Genomic DNA, 25,304 nt, shown 5'->3' with positions numbered 1-25,304 from the left:
CAGAGTCAGGAGATGGAGTATTCTGTGAAGAAAAAAGAAGAAGCCAAATCTGGCTCAGTTGTAGAGTGTGGGAAGGAGAGTAATGTATAGTTAGGCTCAGGCAGGATTGTGAAGACTTTAAAAGCTATGTGGAGAAGCTTGTATTTGATTGTAGTGGCAGGAAACAGCCCCTGGAGTGTATTGAGTAGAAGAGCTGTATGGTGTGAGTTGTACTTAGGGAGAATCATTTTGGTGGCAGTGTAGAAGATGGTCTGAAATGAGAAGAGATTGGAGGCCAGGAGACTGGTGAAGAGGCCACTGTTCCCATCTAGGTGAGAGATGATAAGGTGGCAGTTGTTAGAGTAGAGAGAAGGGACCATCTGGGAGAGTTGTGGAAGTAGGATTTAGCATTTGATTGGTTTCATTGGGTGAGAGAGAGTTCAGAATCAAGGGGAACTGTACCAGCACAGGGGAGTAGGAGAAGGGACCTTTGACAGAAATAAGGGAGGCTTATAAGGAAGGTTTTTGGGAAAAGATAATTCTGCTTTGGCATTGCTGAATTTGAGATGCCTCTGTAACACTGTCCATTAGGGAGTTGGTGATGACTGCTAGGTTTAGAAGACACAAAAAGAAAGTTCCAATGAATACAGAAAAGATTTGTTTGAAGAGCTTGATATAGATGCAAAGGGAATTCATCATTTTAGATGAAAAAAGATCAAAGAAGACTCATGATAGCCCCTTGGGAGGGAGGAAGAAGAAAAAAAGGACAGTATTTGAATTTTACTTTTTTCTTTTTCTTTATAATGATGAATAATCTCTGAACTGGAAAGGGCAGAGTGAAAATGACTAATAGGTAGGAAGTTAATACCCAGATTGGGGAGAGGATAAGAGTGCCTATATGCCAACAGAGTTCCTGGCACCAGCCTTGAATGAACTTAAATTTTAGGTAGTGAAGGAACTGGCTGATGTGATTACTGAGCCATTTTTAGTGACCATTGAGAGATCAAAGAGAATGAAAAAAGTCCTGAAGGGCAAATGTCCTCCAGATTTTTGCAAAAACTAAGAGAATAGAATTTGAGACTATAGGTGAGTGAGGTTTGACTTTGATTCCTGGCGAGATCCTAGAACATCTCATCAAAGGAATGACTCAAGAGAGTCTTCAGGACAAAATGGTGACCACAGAGAAACAATGTGGTTTCATTGAGAACAAGTCATGGGGGAAGTGAGGTGGCTCAGTGGATTGAAAGCCAGGCCTAGAAATGGCAGGTTCTGGATTCAAATTTGTCCCTAGACACTCTCTAGTTCTGTGACCCTGGCAAGTCACTTAACTCCAGTTACCTAGTCCTTACTAGTCTTCCACCTTCAAACCTTTGTATTGATTCTAAGATAGGAGGTAAGGATAAAAAAAATCAAGTTATGCCAGACTTGCCTCCTTTCCATTTTTGATAGGGTTATTAGTCTGGAACTGACTAAATGCCTAAACTCAAAGAGTAGCCATTAATCGTTTAAAAGAAAAAGCACTGAACTTTTGAATAGTCTTGAGTTCAGATGTTACCTCTGGTGCTTATGTGACCCTGGATAAGTAACTTAAATTTTCTGAGCCTTAGTTTTCATATTTGTAAAATAATACTTATAGTAACTAACCTAATGGTTATTTGAAAATCAATGGAGATTAGTATTACATATAGTGCTTGCCTTTTAAAAATGTTTTAATTTTAAATATGATTTTTTGATTTGATACCCCTTATGATAGTATATCCTTTCTCCCTTCACTTCTTAGAGAACTATTCCTTATAACACAGAAAAAAAGAAGAAAAACCAGTTTAGCAAGATTAGCCAAAATATGGAAACATGTTTGGGTGTACATGCGGCATAAGGTGTTTTTCAAACATTAAAGTGTTCTATAAATGTATTATTATTAGTGGTGTTGGGAATAAAATGGGATCTGACCCGAGTTATAAGTGTTTATTAATAAAATGAGAGAATGAGAGATGAGAGAGAGAAGAGATATTAGCATGGTTCCTTACATGCTGACTTCTGATTGTCCTGCACCAGCCCAGGGACAGTCTGTTCAACAGTAGAAATAAAAAGACCTTCTTCCCTTGCTTGCCTTATAAATCCCCCTAGCTTCTTCCTCCGTGGCAATGTTGCACACTGATGCTCATGCTGATGGCGGGCCATTAGATATGACATTTCTCTGTCTCACAAGATTCTTTGGGAGGCCAGCATGTTAAGTCTCCCCACTCTTTATTTTTCCAGGAGGTTAACATGTCAGTTCTCCCCAGTGAATCATTCCACATATGGAATCTATACTTTTAGGATTTTCTCACTCGGGGGGGGGGGTACAAAAATAGAAAATATATTGAACATTTTATGGAGAGGGTTACAATATGGAGGCTTGTCTCTCCCAGAGTATGCCATGCATCTGCCCTTGTCCCTGTGCTTTTTAACATTTTTGTTAGTGATATGGATAAAGGCACCGATTGGCACAGTCTCTTAGGCTTACAGTTAGCAGAGTTGGTAGAGAGAGCTAATATATAAGTTTGGAGAATCAGGGTCTTAAAATGACTAAACCTGCTAGAATGTTGGCTCAAATCAGATGAGTGGTTAACTCTGGTTAAGGACAATCTTACATCTCACTTCAAAAAAAATCAAGTTATATAGTGTAAGATGGTCAAATAGCATTTCTCCTGGAAAAGATCAGGGGAGTAGAGATTGGCTCTTGAACTGAACCAATACAGTTGTATTCACATTGTATCACACAGTTATGTGATATTGGGTGGAGGGAGTGTTTAGGGTGTTTGAGGGAGAGTGAGGATACTGCCATGTTTTCCTCATCAGGCTGTATCTGGACTCTCCTGTTCTCTCCCCAACACTATGGTTTTGAATGACAATGTTAAGTTAGAGATCAGCTGTAGTTGTGAAATGCCATAAGGATGATAGTTGAAGAGCTGGACATAATTTGTGTGGAGTCAAGAATACTTGGACTAGAGAAGGCAGCATGTGTTACAATAGGAAATAAGACTTAGGACATAAAAAGTGATTGACAGGACATAGGATTAGGGTTTTCCTTGGAGCTGGTGGAATAGAATCCCAGAGAAATAGTTAAGCAATTGACAATCTCTTTTGACCAGGATGAAGGAGGAGGAGTATTTTCCTGGTGCAGCTTGAGAAACCACCATTACAAATCTTAAATATCTTCTGGATTTTGCCCACCAAAAGACAATGTTGTAAGATTACTAATCCCTAAAGACTTTGTCTTTAATGTACTTAGAAATAAGATAATTTTAGTCAGATAGCTTATAATTCAGAGGGTAAAATAATTGAGATCTATCCCTTTCCCTTCTTTCCCTTTTTACCTTCCCCTTCCTTGTTTAATAAAATCAAAATATTTATATGTTCCTTCTATGTTTTTTCCCTAAAACCCCTTCAATCCTATTGTAATATTTCAGTTGACTGAGTCAGCTAGGTTGTACAACCTAAATTTTATGGTTTTCTTAGTGATTTTATAAGGGGTGTGTAGAGATAAGGCAGTTAGAATGGAACATTCTAAAGACCCTCTGAAAGTAGTACAGTCCAGAGGGGGAGGCCAGTGGAATTCTAAGACTGGGAAAGCTGTGGGACATTTATTTGTTCATTTATTTTTGAGAATTTTATTTAGTCAATTTAAAACATTATTCCTTGGTTATAAGAATCATATTCTTTCCCTCCCCTTCCCCCCCCTCCTTCGAGTAGCCGACGCACAATTCTACTGGGTTTTATATGTGTCTTTGATCAGAACCTATATCCATGTTGTTGATGTTTGCACTAGGATGATCATTTAAGCTGTGGAACACTTAAAAAGGTTAAAAGGCCATTACCACATGTTCTTGGTGGCCATATTGAAAATAATTTTTTTTCAAAATTTTAATTTTATGATTGTTTATTATAAAATCTGATCATAGTGGAGTTTAATACTACCATTTCACCAGTGTATACTGTATTACAAATGAATATAAATCTGACAGGGGACATAATAATGGCTGTTATTAAGATCTTGTGGGATTGTATTCTACATATCCCTTACATTCTATTTGTAATGTTTCCAAATGTATGTGCAATGCTTTTAGACTATAACTGTATGAAACCTATAATGGAAATCAAACTGAAAACTGTATTATCACATATTCCCCTCTCTTGTGTTTGTATGTCTTATTTAAATGTAGAGTGATATTTATTTACATGGGCAAGTGCTTAAAAGCTATGGTCATTTGTGTTACAAAGGATTCAGAATTTAAATTGATGGTGGTGCAATTGAAACAACAGCTGGACCACATGGAGTTATACATAAAAGAAAATAAGATGCTTAATAAGAGAAATGAGTGTGGGGATACTGGAAATAATGGGGAAATTAAACAACTTAATAGATTACAATACAAAGAGGCTAGTGGGATGGCTACCCTATGCCCTCTTAGGGAGCTCCCTGTAGTTTCCAAAGATGAAATATTCCAAGTAAAAACCCACAAAAGATTCACCCCTGTGGACTTGGAATCAATTAAAAGGAGAATTTCTAGCTTTACAGAAGAATCTAATTGAGTTATTAAGGAAATGAAAAGGGCAATAGATCTGTTTGACCCTGACTATAATGATTTTGCATTACTAATGAAGGAATTATTAACTAAAAGGGAACCTAACAAGTTTATAGAGGAGACAAGATCAGACACTGTATTGGTATCCTGGCTGGAACAATATGATATGGATGTGAATAACAAATATAGAAATGAAGGAATGTAGGGAAGCTATAATTGAGGTTATGGGTTGGTATACTAAAAGACTGAATGCATGGTCAAAATTTGAGGCAATTAAGCAAAGATCACAGAAACACCTATAGCTTTCCTTGAAAGAATTACTGAGGTGACTGAAACAATCCTTAGCATGGATTTACTTGAGGAAGGGACCATCGCTGACATTAAAAGAATCTTTGTCAAAAATGCAGTTCCCCAAATGAAACTTCTCTTTAAGAATAATTACCCCAATTGAGAAGAAATGGATTTGGAGGACCTTGGACGTAAAACTACATATTTAACCACCGACACAGAGCATAGATATGAGAAGAAAGATACTATAGTGGAAGACCTAAATAGAAAACTTAGCAGTGAGATAAAAGAAGTCAAGGCAGTGGCTGCTTTGAAAACCATGCAGCCTAGGAACAATTATAGGCCTAGGGACTGAAGATCAGGCCCCAGGAAATGCTTTTTATGTGAATGTGTTAGGCACTTTTACAGAGACTGCAGATATAGGAGCCAAGTTAGGAGACAAATTAATAGGAATGGAGTTTTAATAGGCAACATAACAATAACTGGAGCAATAACCATTATAATAATTGGAATAATAACAATTGGTGGATAACTAATTATGTAAATCAATGCCAAAATGCCTGCTGTCAGGGACAACAAGCACCTGATCTGACCACTATGCAGGATTGGGCAAAATCTAGAGCTAGGCCAAAATATAGCCAGATGATGAAGGGTGACCAGAGCAAGGGTGCTTGTTCATTATGAAGGTTTACCCAGGATACATCAGTAATTGAATCAAGGGATAAAGAGTGGTGTATAAATGAAAATAAGTATAATGGTAATGAGGTTGAGATGAATGAAAGAATAATATAATTAGTGTTAATAATTATAAGGAAAAAGAAAATTGTAATAATAAATTTAATAAAAAATTCTAATGAGGGGGAAGCTGGGTAGCTCAATGGATTGAGAACCAGGCCTAGAGATGAGAGGTCCTAGGTTCAAACCCGGCCTCAGCCACTTCCTAGCTGTGTGACCCTGGGCAAGTCACTTGACCCCCATTGCCTAGCCCTTACCACTCTTCTGCCTTGGAGCCAATACACAGTATTGACTCCAAGACAGAAGGTAAGGGTTTAAAAAAAAATTAAAAAAAATTCTAATGATTATAAAATAAGTGAAATTAATGAAGAATATAAACTGAATAATAATAATGGAATTGTAAATGATATCAAGGTGGAGATTATAAGGACCAAGGAGAGTAGTGTAAAAGCTGATAATGTAAAATCCTGGGAATATCATGTAATTCAAGCAGATATAAAATAGGATGGACATGAAATGACTGTTCTTTGTACTGATGTTACTGTGCTAGCACCAGTATTAGAAACATTTCAGCCTCCAAACACTACAGAGCCATATGTATCTATTACAATAGGGGATCAGATATAGGATCTTCTGGTAGATATTGGAGCCAGTAAATCAGTTTTGCAAAGTCTTCCTAAAGATTGTAGTGCTATTGGTACTATGGAAGTAATAGGAGCAACTGGAAAACCAGAAAGGGTAGGTAAATTACAACCTAAAATGATTACTTTAGGTCCTTTATCTGTGGTGCATGCATTTCTTTGTATGCCAGACTGACCCATGTATCTTCTTGGTAGGAATTTATTGTGTAAATTACGAGCAACAGTACAATGTACTGATACTGGGGATATATTATTACATGAACCAAAAGAATCTCTGAAAGCTTTTCCATTGCTGTTCTTAGATTCAGTCAGTACAGAGGATGAGTTGGATTCCATCTATACTATTCTTGAGGATATCCCTGAAGATTTATGGTCAAAGTATTCCACAGATGTAGGCCTATTGAAATCAGCTACTCCTGTAAGGGAGGCAACTAAGGAAGGACCAATTCCTTGGGTACCTTAATATCCCTTAAGTAAAGAAGCAGTAGAGGGTATCATACCTATTATTGAGTCCCTAATCCAACAAGGGATAATAATACCTTGCTTCTCAGAATATAATACTCCTATACTTCCAATAAAAAAAGCTGAAACTCCATCAGACTGGCAAAATAGTCTACAGATTCATCCAGCATCTGAGAGGTGTAAATGATTTTTTTATGAACGTATAAATGTGATAAAGACACATCCTATTGTAACCAAGCCCAGCTGCTATAATCTCTTCCATTCCAAGTCAGGCAAGATATTTCACCATGGTAGATTTATGATCATAGTTTTTCTTGATACCTATACATGAGAATTCTCAAAAGGTCTTTGCTTTTACCTGGGAGAAAATTTAGTGGATGTGGACTTGTCTTCCACAGGGATTCACCGATTCTCTGAGTCAGTTCTCACAAATTTTAAATAGAGACCTGAAAACGGTAACATTCAAAGAAAGTAAAATAGTACATTTTGTTGATGATATTCTCTTAGCATCACCATTTGCTAAAGAGATAGCAAGATTATTTTGATTGAATTATGTAAACATGGGCATAAAATCTCCAAGGCAAAATTACAGTGTATTTTGCCTCAAGTAGACTATCTTGGATTTGTGTTGTCAGAGGGTTCCAGAAGTATCATGCAGAAAAGAATAGCAGATACCCAGAAACTGAGCATACCTAAGACCAAGAAGCAATTCAGCTATTCTTGGAACAATTGGTTTCTGTAGGCAATGGATACCTGGATATAGTGAAATAACTAAGTGTCTAATAGATCTAACCAGGAATACAGAACCAGAACCTCTGTAACTAAAACCCGAACATCTGCAAGCCTTAAGAAAGCTTAAGGAAGTGATTTTATCTGCACCAGCTTTGGGTATCCCGGACTATACAAAACCATTTCAACAGTTTGAAAATAAAATGTATTGCTTCTGGTGTACTGACACAGACTTTAGGACAAAATTATCATCCAATTGGACATTATATTTGTCAGCTTGATCCAATAGCTACTGGTACAGTTTCTTGTCTGAGGGGTGTAGCAGCTTTAGGTATGTTAGTCCAAAAGTCATCTGATTTAGTTTTGGGATGTCCATTGACTGTATATTCACATCAAATAGAAGCACTAATGAGGAAATTTTGTTCTCAGGCATATTCAGACCAATGAATAAGTATGAAATTATACTTCTAGGTAGTGAAAACATCACATTGAAAAAGTGTAGTGTATTAAACCCAGCTACACTTCTTCCTGATTTGCCAAAGAATAGTGAATCATTATATGAATATTTAGAAGTAGTAGATCTAGTAGATATGCCAAGGATGGATTTAAAAGACACTCTGATTGAAAATCCAGATTTGGTTTTATTCACAGATGGTTCTTCATATTTGTGTAATGGAATTAGATGTACAGGTGCTGCAGTTTTCACAGAATATGAGACACTGATATGGATCATTACCTAGTAATCTTAGTACTCAAGGTGCAGAGTTGGTTGCTTTAAAGCAAGCTTGTCTTATGGCTAATGGTAAAAGTGCAAATATTTATACAGACTCTCAATATGCTTTTTTCAGTTTGTCATGCTATAGGACATATCTGGAAACAACGAGGTTTTATTACTGCATCAGGAAAACCAATTGCTCATGCAGAAATAATAACTGAGTTGTTGGATGCTATCCAGAAACCTAAACGGTTAGCAGTGATCCATTGTAGAAGTCATACTTATGGCAGAGATTCAGTCTCTAAAGGAAATCAGAGAGCTAATATAACTGAAACATTTGTTGCCAGAATGTTTCAGTGTATGTAATGAATTTGTCAACTATGGAATCTGATGATCTAGAAAAAGCTTATGTAGACTCAGAAATTCAAAAGTGGAAGGAGAAATTTGGAGCAAGGAAAGAACATGGGATATGGGTTGCAGACACTGGAAAACTGCTGTTACCAAAAATTTATATACCTATTTGTGTCAAGTCATCCACACAAGAGGTCATTTTGTTACTCAAGCTGTAATTGACTTTGTAAAGAGGCAATGGGTAGCTCCTGGAATTAGTACTGTAGCAAATAAGATCTGTACAAGCTGTTCTGTTTGCCAAAAATTCAACCAAGGGGCATTCAGACATAAAGGTTTAGGTGGTAGACCTTTAGCATATTGTCCATTTGAGAGCCTGCAAATTGATTACATCAGCATGCCAAAAGGTCGAAGATACAAGTTTTGTCTGGTAATAGTAGACAGATTAACTAAGTGGCCTGAAGCATTTCCATCAAATACAAATACAGCTAGCTTTGTGGTAATGTAGCAGGTAAAAATTAGTTTCTCTGCTAGAAGTATTACATTTTACGAGGTTTATTAAAAATTAAGAACTTAAGAAAATACAAATAAGAAAGCACGTGCCTAGGAGGCCTGAAAGGCCCATTCAATTTCACTTACATCATGAGAGACGCGTCTTCTTGGAAGTGGAAGTAGGAAGAGAGCTCAGTAGGCTTTTACAGCCAGTTAAATAGAAATTTTGATCTCGCCCAGGTGGAAATCTCAGTGAGATTAGAGGGCATCCTGGGAACTAGAGCAAGGACTTCTGGGGATTGAAATCTGGGTTTCAGATCTCCATTTTTACAGTAAAAGTGTTGATTAAGGAAATTATACCTAGATTTGGAGTACCACTTGCCATAGACTCTGATAAGGGTTCTCATTTCACCCAAGATACCCTGAAAAGAGTCTATGAGAATCTAGGAATAATACCCAAATATATTCCTTATCATTCACAAAGTTCAGGTAAGGTGGAGCATGTAAATAGGGAACTCAAAAGACTATGTTGGGGAAGATCTGTGCTGAAACTCATCTCAAATGGCCAGATATTCTTCCCATAGCTTTGTTTTACCTACATATAAGACCAAGAGCAAATTTGCATATGCCATCCTATGAAATGCTTTTTGTACATGCTCTACTATAGACAAAACCTTGTAAGATAGTCTGTATACTATACTTAAAGAATGACATAATATGGGAGTATTAATTCAATCAGGTCCATTGGATTATTCTCTCTATGATTTCATGCCAGGAGGATATGGTATATGTCAAAAATTTTGCTAAAACATTAACAACACAAGACAGTTGGGTATATCCTTACATCATTGTGTTAGTTTCTCCATTTTCAGTTAAAGTTTTGGGTAGAGATTCATGGTATCATTGTTCACATATAAAATTAGCACATGGTATAAATAATGAAAATGTACAAATCATCGAAGAAGAAAATGAAGAAGAGATCATAGAAAGTTAGAATCATCAGGTAAATTGAGTCTGCAGTCAAAAAGATCAGTAAGGAGAGGACTATTCCAGTGGAAGAGGATAGAAGAGGACAAGAGGAGAATTCAAGAAATTAATGGACATTTTAATTTTATTTTAATTTTTAAAATTTATTTTATTTTATTTTTTTTAAACCCTTACCTTCTGTCTTGGAGTCAATACTGTATATTGGCTCCAAGGCAGAAGAGTGGTAAGGGGTAGGCAATGGGGTTCTAGTGACTTGCCCAGGGTCACACAGCTGGGAAGTGTCTGAGGCCAGATTTGAACCTAGGACCTCCCTTCTCTAGGCCTGGCTCTCAATCCACTGAGCTACCCAGCTGCTCCCTAATGGACATTTTTAAAAGACTGAAAACATAACTTTAAAGATTTTGAAAAATTTGCAATGAAGAGAATCACAGGATTAATGAACTAATTGATTAAAATTTGGGGTAATATAACACAAAACAACATAGCACATATTCACATAAGCAAACATAAATATATTTCCTACCATGGAGTTGGAGAAGAATTATTCAATGAAGATAAGATGAGAAGAGAAGGAAAGATTTGAAGTAGTGGTAAGTATATTGCATGCAGCAGTAACATAACAATAACCTAACAGCAACACTGACATTACACTAGCAAAACAACATGATATAACAAAGTAACAACATAGCAAAACATAAACACACAAAACATGGTTAGGTTACATTGAATCACTACTTAAATGAGTGAAACAATGAATAATTAGGTACTAACATTAGCTATAGATTAGTTATTTACTAACAGAATTTAGTTAGCTATTTTAGATATCTAATTTTAGTATAGAAATTTAGGTAGATAGAAGAATTTTGAAGATAGAGATTTAATTAGATAGGATTAAGTATATAAGATAAGATTATACACTAACTTGCATTATAACATACATAGCATACATTACATAACACAAATAACATATAACATCACATATCAAACAAAACTAAATATATGTAAATTTTGTGTGTAATAGGATTGCTAACGAATTGTATCATAGTGTATATATGTAACATGTGTATCATGTGTAAATATGAAAGTATATCATGTGTGTATATATTGCATGTGTGTACTATATATACGTGTGTGTGTAAATAGCTCACTTATATCTATTGTTACATGTAGTTTGCATAAGTGAGTTTAATGTTTTGGTTTAATTTCGGTGTAAAACTTATGCAATGCTGTGTTTATTGTAATTTTCAAAACATTTTCTTTTAAGTTTGATGTTAATGTATTACAGTAGTATTAGAATGTTCTGTATTAGCTGATGAGAGTAGTATTTACGAGTTTAGTGTTTGCATGGAAGTTGTGTTCATCTTTTGCTTTTGATGTTATTTGCTTTTTGTGATTTTGCATATGTTTGAAATTTTACTTGTTCATTATTTAAAACCCTTTTTTCCCTTTCCTTGATAAAATCTCTAGGTTAGTATTAGTTAGCTTAAGATAGTTGAGTATAGGTTTTTTGTTATTTTTGGTTAGATATCTTAGTGTAGGTAATCTGTAAGTAATTTAGGTTGTGCACAAATGCCAAAATAGTGTTTTCAAAAACGATTTAGGCTTTATGCAAAGGGGGAGGGGGGACTGTTACAATAGGAAATAAGACTTGGGACATAAGAGTGATTGACAAGACATGGAATCAGAGTTTTCCCTGGAGCTGGTGCAGTAGAATCCCAGAGAAACAGTTAAGCAACTGACAATCTCTTTGAACCTGGTTGAAGGAGGAGGAGTATTTTCCTGGAGCAGCTTGAGAAACCATCATTCAAATTACAAGCTTGGGAATATCTTTGACTATGGAAAAGAAGGCAGTCTACATTCTTCTGCTGGACAGATAGAACAGACCACCTTTAGATATTTCTCTTGGAATTTTTTGACTTTGCCCACCAAAAGACTCTGTTGTAAGATTACTAATCCCTAAAGTCTTTGCCTTTAATGTACTTAGAAATAAGATAGTTTTAGTCAGATTGTTTTTAATTTAGAGGATAAAATAATTAAGATCTCTCCCTTTCCCTTTTTGCCTTCCCCTTCATTGTTTAGTAAAATCACAATATTTATATGTTCCTTAAAACCCCTTCAATCCTATTGTAATATTTCACATGGTAACTGTCTCTGGCTAGTTTATTGATATTGGTGGAATAGGGATTAGATAAATTCTGCTTAACCAAAAGAGGCAGGACTAGGAACTGTGGCTAGACATTTCTGAGAGGCCTATTTTGGCTTTATGTAAGGAGGTTTTTTTTTTTTTTAGTGCCACTCAGAAGGGCACTAGGCTGTTCCAGAATCTGTGGAGTGTGCCCTAGCTAACGGCACTAGTCTGGGATGTTGTAGAGAAGCATCTGGTTCTGTTATGGATTTGGATTAGATGAAATCCCCTCAGGGATGAGATTCTTGGATTCTGGAACTTGTGGGGAAAAGCAGAAAACAGAAGATGTGTCGTAGCTTGGCTGGTTAGCACATCTGAACCACTTGTTGACATCTGCGTATGTCCATTTAACCATATAGTGATGCTTTTGGAATGCCTGGGCCTCACGGAATGCTGATTTGCTATGAATTCTTACCTGTGCCATTTTTCTCTTGTTCTCAGACGGGATCATCCAGTTCTTCATGTCTCCTGGAATGATGCAGTTGCATACTGCACTTGGGCTGGAAAGCGGTTACCCACAGAAGCCGAATGGGAGTATAGCTGCAGAGGGGGCCTGGAGAATAGGTACTGGAAAAGTGTAAGCCTTTCTTACAGGCTGACCATTGTTTTTAAAGCTCAGGAGATCTCTCAATGAGCAAGTCGGGTTGGAGTTTATTTTTTTGTCCATTCTCATTCTCTTTTCTCATTGAGTTTAATTCATTAGCAACATTACTTGGGGCATATTGACAAATGACTAACCAACCAATAAACTCCCCAAATCAAACCATGGGCTAAATCTTTTCCCTGATAGAGTCAAAAGAGTTCTCATCCTTCTCCTTTCAAAAGACGCAGAGGTTGTAATGCCAGAGAATCAGTGAGATGCTATTACTCTTTACATCAATTTGGCAAGCTCTCTCACTGGCAGCATTTTTCTATTTTTAGGTCCCTTCTAAAACTGGTACATATTTCCACATTGCTAAAACTCGGGAGTGCATTGATGCCTGGATTAAATCTTCTAGGAAAAGGCTCCCTAAAATAGTGAATTATTTATAAAGAAGTCCCTGGGTAATGTTGCATGACCAGGCTACCATATAAGTCCATAATTTGGCCTGAGTGGTTACAATTCTCTGGAGGTGCCTCTACTCCAGCCCTTCTGACAGCAAACTTCAAAGCAACAGGTTCTGTGGATGTTCCCCTTTCTCCCATCATTTCCTCATTTCCTTTCAAAGTATCCCATTCTTTGTAGCTCAGCCTGACCACTGTAGCTGTCTTCCTTCTCTCTCTCTCTTCTGGGGTCCAGAGGCCTGAGTGTATTTGACTGGCTTTGTCTCTCCTGACAGACTTTTTCCATGGGGCAACAAGTTGCAGCCCAAAGGTCAACATTATGCCAACATATGGCAGGGAGAGTTCCCTGTGAGCAACACTGGTGAAGATGGCTATCAAGGAACAGCACCTGTGAGTATTAGGGCCAGACACAGCAATGTGAAAAATATATAGGAATTTGAATAATAAATTAAGAGAGAGAAAAGAAAGAAAGGTTCTTTCAGTCAAGTGAGCAGAGCAGAGAGAGAGACTCATAACTGCAGCACTTTACCAAAAGCACAAGCTCCAAAAAAAGAGCCCCACATCGTGAGTCTCAGCCAAATTTATTTGCTAAGCATCCGTACGTAAAATGAGGATGTAACTTAAAAGGATGCTGGGAATATAGCTCAGGTGTGGCAAATTTTCCATCTGCACAAGTGGGACCTTCCCAGGGGCTCCTCTGTGCCTTGGCATGTCTTTGCCGGCCCATGTGGTAAATGCTGCAGGTTGTCAGACGTTTTAAATGAAATGATGTGAGAAGCAATTTCATTGAATGACCTGGAGAGAAATCCACTGGTTGGGAGTAACTATGTCGACAAGCTGCTAGCTTGTTTTTTTAATTCTCTTAAAAAAATATTATTTCTTCTCTCCTCAAAATGTCAACACAAAGAAGATAAGTATTTTTAAGAGACTGAAATGCAAGAAATGATTTTCAGTGATAAAATGCTATGAAAATAACTTGAGAGGATGACAGTTTTCTAGGAAGTAAAGGTCCATGTCAGGGTTCACCCTGTAGACTTCTTTTTTTTTTTTAAACCCTTACCTTCTGTCTTGGAGTATACTGTGTATTGGCTCCAGGGCAGAAGAGTGGTAAGGGCTAGGCAATGGGGGTCAAGTGACTTGCCCAGGGTCACACAGCTGGGAAGTGGCTGAAGCCGGATTTGAACCTAGGGCCTCCCGTCTCTAGGACTGGTTCTCAATCCACTGTGCTACCCAGCTGCCCCCTACCCTGTAGACTTCTTAAAGAACTGTACAGATATGTTAGTTGGTGTTTTTATAGGTGGCATGATAGAATAGACAGTGGGTTGGCCTTGGAGTCGGGAGATCTGAGTTCAAACCTTGTCTCTGGCACGTATAACCTACATGACCCCAAACAACTGCACAGGCACCCAGCCTGCCCACTGAGGCAAGAAACTCCAGGCAAGATGCTGATGTGGAACTGTGAAGGGACTGTCCTACACTTAGTGCTCCTCCCTTCCCCCCAAATATTGTGCAAACCTGTTGAGACTTTTTGTTTTGAGCAATTTTATAATATGAGATTTTATGCTGAATCATTTCAATTATGCACCAGCATGTTCAAGACAGAATTCATTCTCGTTCTTTCACAACCTGTTTATTCTTCTGACTTTACTATTTCTAGGAACGTTTTTTGAATTTGGGTTGTCTTTTCCCTTGCCAGTGAACTATCCAGTAACCTTTGCTAGACTCCTTTCCTCCATTTTGGGGGCCTTTTAGTCCATCCTTTATACTTACTGACCTAGTAACCCTAAAACATGGTTCTGATTATGTCAATCATTTGTTTAAAAACTCAGTTGTTCCTCTGCTGATTTTAATAAAATATATTCCTAAGCTTATTATTCAAGCCCATTCATGCTTGCCTCGGTTGTCTTTATCATTTTATTTCCAATTTCTACTTGTTACTTACTGTCTGCTCTAGTCCAGCAGTTCTTAGATGTTTGGTCTCATAGCTCCATTTTGCTTTAAAATGTTATTGAAGACCTCAAAGAATTCTTTTCTAGATTATATCTATCAGTATTTTCCATGATGGAAATTAAAGACCACTTAATGCTATTGAGAAAATAGTTTTGATCTCATGGACTTCCTGATTGGATTTTGGGGACCCCTGGACTATACTTTGAGAATTGCTGCTCTAGACAACTGGACTCGACTCTTCTTTGAACATGAACTCCTCTTGTGTCCATCGTATGCCTTTCTTCTTCTTCTTCTTCCCTCCCTGGGAATACTATTTCTTATGGAAATTGCAGAAGATGTGGAATCCAGGGAGACCAGGATACATCCCTAACTCCCTGAGATTGTTTCATTCATTCCCCAAAGAAGATGTAACACCCACAGTGCCTTCCTGCTTCCTCGGGTTGTCTTTAGGATGAGGTGTGTGATATAGAGACCTCAAAGAGTTAGAACTATGTCAGCTCCCGCTGTGATGGTAACTCTTTTCCTATTTCCTACCTCCATCCCCTAACTGCCCCTGTCAACTTACCTCATAGTTGTCAAGTCCCTATTTCATAATGATATATCTTCAAAGCTGGCCTCAGTGCACAGAAAAATATAAAATGATTGTTAGATTCTGTTCTCCATTTGCATGCCTCAATTCATGCAGGTAATCAAGGATCGAGGGGATGTATGCAGATATACACATATGTATGTCTACACATGTGGGCACTTAGGTAGTATGGTGGATAAAGTGTCCAGCCTGAAGCCAGGAAGACCTGAGTTCAAATCCAGCCTCAAATACTTATTAGCTGTTTGACCCTGGACAAGTCACTTAACCCTCCTTAGTTTCCTCATCGGTATAATGAGCTGAAGAAGGAAATGGCAAACCACTCTAGTGTCTGCCAAGAAAACTTCAGATGGCATCAGAGAGATGATTGAAATGACTAAATACATACATATATGTTTATACATCTGCATATTTAATGATGTATATATTCATATATACACATATGTATACTGTTAAAATTTAAATTATTGTTAGAGTTATTGTTAAATCCCTCCTGCAGTAGTAAAATATTACCATTCCCCTCCAGAAAATAAACACTATTTTTTACCTTCAGCTTTTTTTGGGTCCATGCGAAGTTAAAATTGCATAGGAGATTGTAGTCAAAGGACATGTGTGATTTAACTCAGATTTTTGGGACCTGAGAACCATCAAGAGCCTCATGATTATTCCCTAATTTGGCAACAGTGCCTGAGGAATTGGGGACCTTGGCTTTGAAACTTCTCCTCATAATGAGGGTTTGGGCCAGGACTTTAGAGGCCAGAAATGGGCACTGTCTGTACTGTAAGAGCTGGTTCAGAACTTTGCTCTCAAGACTTCTCAGATGACTGTTTGGGTCCAAATGAGATCAGAGATGGTTTATCACCCAAGTTCAGATTCATGTTTTCGATGGAGTAAGCATCCTTCTTTTCTCCTCTGTTAGGTGAAGTTTTGTTTTATGATCAATGATAAATTTTCCCATTAGAAACAACTCAACTGTATTTTATACCATGTAATTATAAACTTTCTGTAGGTTTATAAATTCCTCTTGAGAGCCCAAACTTTGGAAATGTCTTTTTTGTTTACATTCATGTTTGTTGGCTAAATTGTATTTTTTTTTAGTTTAAATTCACTTTAATTTTAAAAATCAATAAATGCCAAAGTATTTTGAGATATGATACAAAATGAAATGACAATAGGGTGACAACACCAAAAAAGTGATCTAATACTAGCTTATTTATTTAAAAAAACAGTCCGAAATTAGTCTTTTGTAGCCTTTTTAAAAGCCAACAGATAATGTAAGTATTCTCTGACCATAAAGATAATGTACAAATAAACACATCTTTATAGGAAGGTCACAAACCTGTTGATTTGTTAGACCTAAGCTTCTCATAATGCTAAAAATCCACCTCTGCAACCAGCTTATTCTCCATCTTTCCATAATCTGTAGTCTTCACTTTTTTTTTGGCTAAATTGTATTTTGACTGATGAAATGGATGCTAATATTCATGTGTGAGAGCCAGAGTTTTATTTTTGTGCTTTTTTTCAGCTAAATAGGTTTCTGGAAATGGATGAATGTTTTAACCGGTTCTTTTCTTTGTGTAGGTTACTGCCTTTCCTCCTAATGGGTATGGTCTGTACAACATAGTGGGGAATGCATGGGAGTGGACCTCGGATTGGTGGACCGTTCATCATTCTGCTGATGAAACCCTTGATCCTGTAAGTGTCCCTTTCTGGTGATGTGCTCCACGTTGGCACCTCCTGGCTCATCTGCCTCCTCGGGGCACGTTGGAGCAGGTTTTCTGAGGTTCTGAGCCGCTCATTTCAGTGTAGCAGGTACTTAAGCTCTGGCTGAGGGTCTGCAAGGTGTAGAAGAGGACAATGTTCCTTCCAAAGGGGAAAGTCGAGCAGGAAGGAGTAAGAGACACAAATAACGATGCTGCAGAGGAGCCTGTGATGTGCTTTGGAGCCTCAGAGACTGGATTGTAACCTTCGTTGGGTTGGGGGCAGGATCAGTGACAACTGATGTTGTTTTATCACAAGGGAGCCTTGGATTTGGGGTAGAAGGATGTCAGGCAGATGGGTTGGGCTGAGAGGAAGCTGCGTGCAAAGGCAGGGAAGCATGTGGCATTTGGGGAGTGACCGCCGTGTTCTCTGATGGCTGTTGTGGTGGAACGAAGAGAGCTCACCTTTGATCTGAGGAGCCTCTGAGTGGAGAGGAAGGTCCTTCTTGGGAGCCCAGAGCCGTGACGTCCAGTATCCCTTTCCTCTAGGCAGTAAGACAGGTGACGAGTGGGGAATGATTCTGGAAAGAAACAAGCTGCAGCCCAGAGCCCGAACTTCCAGGCGAAGTAAAATTGTCACATCGTGAGAGGGAGCCAAGCCGAGGAGTGTGTGAATTCTTATTATTCTGTAGAGGCTTTCCCTGTGGAGTCACAAAAGGCAGCGGGGAGGCGGAGTAGGGAACAGATCGGATGCTCTCTCCTCTCCCTGCTGAGGATTGGGCACACAAAGATCGTGAAGAAGTTGGGCCTGGCCCTCGAGGGGCTCCCCATCTAGTGAGTGTAGCAGGGAGCTGAAGAGAGTTTGGGCAGCCGCTGAAGTCCAGGGAGCCCAGAGAGGAATGAAGTTTGGAGCCCCTGGGCCTGTCCCAATAGGGCCAGGAGGAGCTCCTCGTGGGAGAGAAGGGCGCTGAGGCAGTTTGGGCCTCGGCCCTGAGCTTCTTTCCAGGTGCCTGGTGCTCGGTCTGAAGCCCAGAGGGTCAGAATCACACTGAGAGGGTTCCCGTGGAAGAACAGGCTGGGCCTGTTGGAGACACTCTCCAGGGCGAGGAGGCTTCATTCTTGCCCAGGGAATGGTGTCTGTGTGCTTGGGAGGCCTCAGCGTCTTGGCTTCCTGGAGGGCCGAGTCCTCCCTGGAAGTCCTCCTTGAACCAGGTCACTTGGGGTTTGGGAATTGAGACGTATCTCCCAAGTGCTTGTTTGAGAAAGTTTGGGAGTTTTGTATCCAGAATAGAAAGGGCAACAGAGAGCTGAGGCGCTCTTTCTGGCTGCAGATTGCTGATGATGCAGCTGAGGAAGGCCATTACATGTGCCCAATTTGCTACCTTAGGCTAGCGAGTAAACATTGATTAGGTACCAACTGTGTTAAGGCCCCGTGCTAAGCTCTGGGGATACAGAGAAAGGCAAAAGGCAGTCTCTGCCCTCAGAGAGCTCACAGTCTAAGGGGAGAAGACAGGCTAGAAAGTTAGAGGGTGAGAGGGAGGCAGAGGGAGGGAAGAAAGGGGGAGAAAGAGGAGAAAATGGGTGAGAGAAAGGGAATGAGGGAGGGAGTGTGGAGAGAGACCAAGAGACACATAGGAATCTGTAGGCTGGAGGCATGATGAGGTCTTACAGGCATGTGGGAGATGATGGGGGCCAGACTCTGGGAGCAGCTCTCGGATTCTGCTCCTCTCCAATCAGAAGGAGCCACGGGTCCAAGGGATGTTTCAGAGATCAGTAGCAGAGTAAATGGAATCTATGACTGATGTGTGCCCTTGTGCATTTGTGTATGTGTATTTATACACATTGGGGCCAGCTAGGTCTGAAGTCAGGAAGACTCGTCTTCCTGAGTTCAAATACAGCCTTAGACACTAGCTGTGTGACTCTGGGTAAGTCACTTAACACTGTTTGCCTCACTTTCCTCATTTGTAAAATGAGCTGAAGAAAGAAATGGCAAAAAAATCCCAAATGGAGTCACAAAGAGTCAGACTCAATAGGAAACAACTGAACAACAACACATATAACCACATTGAAAATTCATTAATTGGCTGCAAACACTTAGGCATATAGATATAATGGAATATTATTGTGTAGTAAGAAATGAATGTGAAGAATTTAAAAATGCTTGGGAAGATTTACCTGAGCTGATTGGAGTTAAAAAGTGTAAGAAAAGTACATACTCATTCACAACAGTGTAAATGGCAAAATCACTCCAAAAGAGACTAAACTGAATAATAAAAAGCCAGCGATAGTACTGGGAAAGAAAAGAACAAGACATAATTTCTTTCTCAGCTCAGAGGCAGGAGACTATGAGGGCAGAATGTTGTAGACCTCCTCCTCAGAGGAGGTAACTGTAGTCATTTTTGTTTTCTCTTTGTCACAAGGGAAGTATTAGCCATGGACAGGGAGAAGGGAAGGGTTGTCACTCACCCGCTCTCAGTGACAGTAATAGGGTGACAGAAGATATCGATAAAGTATTTTAAAGAGAAAATATAATAAATCATTTAAAAAAATCCTCAAGTATATTTCATTATGTGAACAGATTGAAAAGTTCCATGCTAAGAAACATGGGCATTCAGGCAACACTGCTCCTCCTAATACTAGCTGGACAGGGGTATGGCACACTTAATTTTACATTTTGACCTTTTAAAACGAGAAATTTCTGGAAAAGGAAGAATAATTTCTCAAGCTTTTCTCTCTGGTGGGTGAGCAACTGTCATTTGCCACTCAGGGCGTTTGTAGAGGTTGTCATAACTCAGGTTTTTGTGCCCCAGGCATGTTTCTCAGTGTGATTATAAATTTTGCTTTGCAGTGCTTGCTTTTCTTGAGTGTAACACATGGGCTGTTCATGAATAATCCAATCCTTAGATGTGCCTCCTTGGTTATAGATGAAAAGGCTGAATCCTTCAGGATCTGCAGTTCTTTTCTTATGCTTTGGGGGAGAGTGAGGTCAAAGATAACCCCTTTCCTGAGATTATGAAATCCTCCCTGAGTCTGCAGCCAGGAGGTATCTCCATCCACTGGCAAGATTGTAGGACCAGTGGTTATTTGCAGGCAGAATTGGAGTTAACTTTGTTCATAGATAAAAAGCTTCTGTATGCTTGGAAGGAGAGCACAAGCCTTCTGGCATAGTGGGAATACATATCTTTGGCCATCTGGTGCCTTGCTGAGTGGGTATTAGCTTTCTGTCTGTGCATCTCTTCCAAGGATGTGAAGAGGATTTCAAACATTCCCTATCTTCTCTGGTCACAGATTTTGTCCAATAACCAACTGGAAGTAGTTTTCTGCCTCAATTGTTTCACACCTAGATTTGCTTCTTGATTGACTAGGGATGATGCCCTTTTATCTCATTGTATGAAACCTGAGATCCTAGAAACCCATTGCGCATCACGAGTATTTTAGCAGCAGTCATGGTCAGAGTAGGAGGAAAAAGGGATCAAAACAGCCATTTGAAAATGGAGTTTTGTATAGTGAGAAACATCTGGGATCAGGCATTAGTTGGCTGCTGTGTTTTAGAGTTTGGGGCCTGTATGTCATGACAAAGATAGTGCTGAGAGGGTCCCTTACCACCAGCATGTAAGGCTGTGCCTTTGAATCTTGACATGATTGGATATGTTGGGTCTTTGATAATTCTGGTAAATTTTGGCATCCAGAAGTGGGCACAGTGCTCCAGGCAGGGTCTGTGTAGTGGTCTTGTTTTTTTCTGTGATTTGGGCATCAGGCTAATTCAGTGTATGATTGCATAGATCACAGGGCCCAGCACAGGACCGGGCATTTTTCAATCCTTATCTCATTGTTGGTTCAGTAAAGCTTATGATCAACTTTTTCCTACCCTGTATTTGTACAGCCGATGCCTTTGAGCAATCAGAGAGGCTGGCGCCTCTAGCCTTCTTCACTGTTTGCTCAATCAGACCCATCTTTGTAACAAAAAAGTCAGTTCAGTAAAAATGATTGCAACTGGAAAATGTGCTTAATATTGGGAGGTAGCATGGGAGGGGGAAGGAAAGGGCTGACCTTGGGGTCACAGGCCCTGAGCTACTTACCATCTTGTTGACCTTGGGGAGTCACTTTACCTCCCTAGGCCTCAGTTTCCCCTTTGGCCTGTTTCATCATTCTGCCTAGTAGTACTCCTCTGCTGAGAAGAAGAATGTATTTTTCATTTCTCTGAGATAATTATTGTTTTTTTAGTTGCTTAGAAATGTGCCTTTTTAATGATATAATTAATTAGTAATAGTTTAATTCATATTGATCATTTGTTTTGTCATCATTGTGTATATTCTTCTTTTGCTTCTATATATTCCATTCCATGTAAATTCTCAAGAATCTTCTTATGTTTCTCTGAATTTATCCTATTCATCATTTTTTCCTGAATCATAATATTCTGTTCTATTCATAAATCTTAGTTTGTTCAGCCTTTCCCTAGTTGGTAGGTACCAACTTGCAGCTAGTTCTCCATGTCCATAAACAGTATCATTCTGGATATTTTAGTATGTGGTAACCTTATTTCTGTCTTTGGGGCATGGTATCACTAGTCAGAAGTGTGTGAACATTTTGTCACAATTTTTGAAGAATTGTGAATTGATTATCTGAGGTGACTGGATAGATATATAGCTCCAGTCATATACCATTGTTCTAGGCTTCCTACAACTCTTCCAATAATAACTATTTAAACATCAGTTGTTGTTTTAAGCCCTTACCTTCTGTCTTGGAACCAATACTTGTACTTGTATTGGTTCCAAGGCAGAAGAATGGTAAGGGGTAGGCAATGGGGATTTAGTGACTTGCCCAGGGTCACACAGCTGGGAAGTATCTGAGGTCAGATTTGAACCTAGGACCTCCCATCTCTAGGCCTGGCTTTCAATCCACTGAGCTACCCAGCTTCCCCCTAAACATCATTTAAAAAAAAATTCATTCTCTAACTATTGCTGAGTTGGACTCTGTTTTGAACAAACATATATTTTGTATTAAAAAAAAACCCAAAGCTATTCTTTTATCAATAAAATCAGAACCAAAAACCCACTGAAAGCTACATAGTTATAATGGCCAAATTTAGTCCTACAATAGACCTCCAAACCCCCATTTAACTTAACAAAAATAATCCTGGGAGAGGGGGGCAATTGTATATCTAAAAACATATGTTAACAAAGTGGACAAGGAGGTGATTAATGAATTAAGTATATATTTTTTAAAGAGAGAAACCCAAAATAAGCACAGTTATAAGGGGAAATCTAGGTTATGTAAAAATGAAAAATATCACTAAAAATTATTTAAAAAGAAAGAAAATGCATCCCTTTCTCATCACCAAAGAGATAATGAGCTACAGATGTGGAATGTTGTACATATATTTGAAATGTCAGTTGCCACGAACTTTTTTTTCTGAAGTGATTATTAAAATAAATTTTTGGTACCAGGAATGGTTAGCTGGGTATGAGATGGGGAAGGATATATTGAGAAATGAATGAGTGTAAAATCAAAAGTGTATTAACAAATATAAGAGCAAAAAGAGAGAGAACTTCATATCCTTTAGTCACTTATCTATTGGAAAATCGGTCTTGTTACATATTTGTTTCAATTCCCTCTATATGTAAAGGTATTTCCCCCAACATAGATTTTGTTTTTCTAATTAGATTTTAAATTTTATTTAGTCAAAATTGTCATTTTTGTTACCACTTCTATATTTTGTTGGTGAATCTTCACCACAACTAATTGTGGAAGGTACCCCTGATTTATCTTTAATTTTTTATGATGTGACCTTTTATAGTCATTTCATATTTATTGGAACTTATTGTGGTACATTGGAAGATTCTAGTCTAAACCAAATTCCTGCCCAATTTGCTCTTTCCCTGCAGTTCCTGTCAAAGATGGAGCCGTTTCTCTACTAGTTTATGTTCTTGGGTTTATCCCATGTTGGATTATGGTTTTCTATTGCTTCTAGCTCTTGACTCCTCCTTTTTTCCATTTTGTTGTTTTTGAATGGTCATGATGGGTATATGGCATCTGGACTTCCATTTAAAAAAAGTGTCACCAGTAACAGAAACCTTTTCAAATGTTTGGATATTTGGCAGCAGTTTTATGGGCAAAAACATTTTTGGGAACCCCAAAAGGAAATAGTGTATTCCAAAGTGAAATTAGTAATTAGTAATGGTAACCAAGTCAGATTGGACTTGCTTTGTAAACCACAGAGCACGAAGCTGTTTCTTCTATACTTAGAGGATCTGTGATTTCTTTCCTCAGTATGGATAACTCTGCCAGTGAAGATTGCAAACACTTTGTAACTTGATGTTCTTTAAGAATTGACTCAGCCAGAAAATTCATTATCTTGTGACTAATCTGCTAATTAGCCTCTCAGAAGGGGGCACTTGGGCCTCTCAAGGGTTCTGGGGTTAGAGTAAATGTGAGTTCTGTGGACCTCACCTTGAAAACAGAATCCTTCCCCTGTCATCTCAAAGCAATGAAGAGTAATTCTTGGAGAGGATCAATTTTACATTCTTTACCTATCCTTAAGGTTTGCCTTCATACATTATTCTTAGTCCTTATGAGAATGGCGTAAATTTTGTAATGCTTCACAATCACTTTACAATGGTCCAGCTTTGATAAACTCCCTGATGTGATTTAAAAAAAGAGAACACTATTTTGTAATTGTCAAGTTCTTTGATTGCTTTCAATTACTCATAGCTATTCTTTCTTTCATAGCAGTTTCTTCTTTCTCTTCCTATCTGAGTTGGAGGCAGCTAGGTGGCATAGTGGATAGAGTTCTGGATCTGGCATCAGAAGGAATTATAATAGTAGAAATAAGTATAAAGCACCTACTGTGTGCCAGGTACTGTGCTCAATTATAGATATTATCTCATTTGAGCCTTTTAATTCTGGGAAGTTGATTCTATTTTCAACCTGCTTTTCAAATGAGGAAGTTGAGTTAGCAATTAAATGGCATACTCAGTCTCACATAGCTAGTAAGTATCTAAGGTCTGATTTATAAAGAACTTTGCAAATCTTAACATGCTGTGTAAATGCTACCTATTACTTTTATCTACTTCTGATTTGGGCTTAAAGTAAAAATAAAATTCACAATAAATATTTTGTTTTATATTTGTAAGTCTGGTTTTTCCTTTCCCTCATATGAGCCTGTTATTTAGAGAATTTCTGTTGTATAACTTGCTGGGGGTTTTAAGAGGGTAACTTGTAAATTATTCTTACATTGGTTTGTTCAATAAAAGGATTTTTATTAGCTCTTTCAGAGTTTATAGGTGTATAGGGAAGGAGTTACCATATGCTGCAAGGTTTGGGTTGTTTTAGAAACAAAAGATCAACCAAATGGGTTGGGATAACAGGTGGAACATTAAATGAAGGATTGATAAATTCACTCTTAATAGTAATAGAGCAAGTTTGTCTAGTGAGTTATGCTTGTACATATTTTGTCATTCTCTTTCTCTATACTTGTGATTTATTGCTGTGGTGTAAATATTGTTTCCTCTTCCCTCTTCCAGTTATAGATCAGTGAACTGCAATTCAGGGAGGTTCCATTTCTTGTCAGAATTACACAGCTAAAGTAAGGACCAGATCTCATGTCTCATAATTTTTTTCTCATAATACTTTATACTATTTTCCTCTCTGTGGCTATTAGTCATCTTAAATGACATTACAAATTTGTCAATAACAGACTGGTAATTAAATGGGGAATTAGGAAATCAGTAGATTGTAAATCCCTAGTTTTGTTTCTTTAAATAATTGTTATCCTTTGTTTTTTACACCAACTTTATTTCTATATTTCTCTCTCCCTAAGACATTCCTTTTAACAAAGAATTTAAAAGAATGGGGAAAAAGCAGTTCACGAAACTATGCAGCATGTCAACTGAGTC

At 38.3% G+C, this 25,304-nt stretch overlaps 1 protein-coding gene across 3 annotated transcripts in view; it reads left to right on the top strand.

The window, feature by feature from the left end:
• The window catches only part of SUMF1 (sulfatase modifying factor 1), a 140,980-nt gene that overhangs the window by 52,352 nt on the left and 63,324 nt on the right, over nt 1-25,304 (top strand). For all 3 annotated transcript variants that reach the window (XM_056804554.1, XM_001374374.4, XM_056804553.1), the window contains exons 5-7: nt 12,571-12,693; nt 13,449-13,563; nt 17,291-17,404. In XM_056804554.1, coding sequence (XP_056660532.1) covers nt 12,571-12,693; nt 13,449-13,563; nt 17,291-17,404 — 352 coding nt within the window. The remainder of the gene's footprint in view (nt 1-12,570; nt 12,694-13,448; nt 13,564-17,290; nt 17,405-25,304) is intronic.

The sequence above is a fragment of the Monodelphis domestica genome, chromosome 7 (genome assembly GCF_027887165.1).
Source record: "Monodelphis domestica isolate mMonDom1 chromosome 7, mMonDom1.pri, whole genome shotgun sequence".
NCBI classification, from domain to species: domain Eukaryota; kingdom Metazoa; phylum Chordata; class Mammalia; order Didelphimorphia; family Didelphidae; genus Monodelphis; species Monodelphis domestica.
Note: the sequence above shows the minus strand (reverse complement) of the source record. Positions and strands in the feature narration are given on the sequence as shown.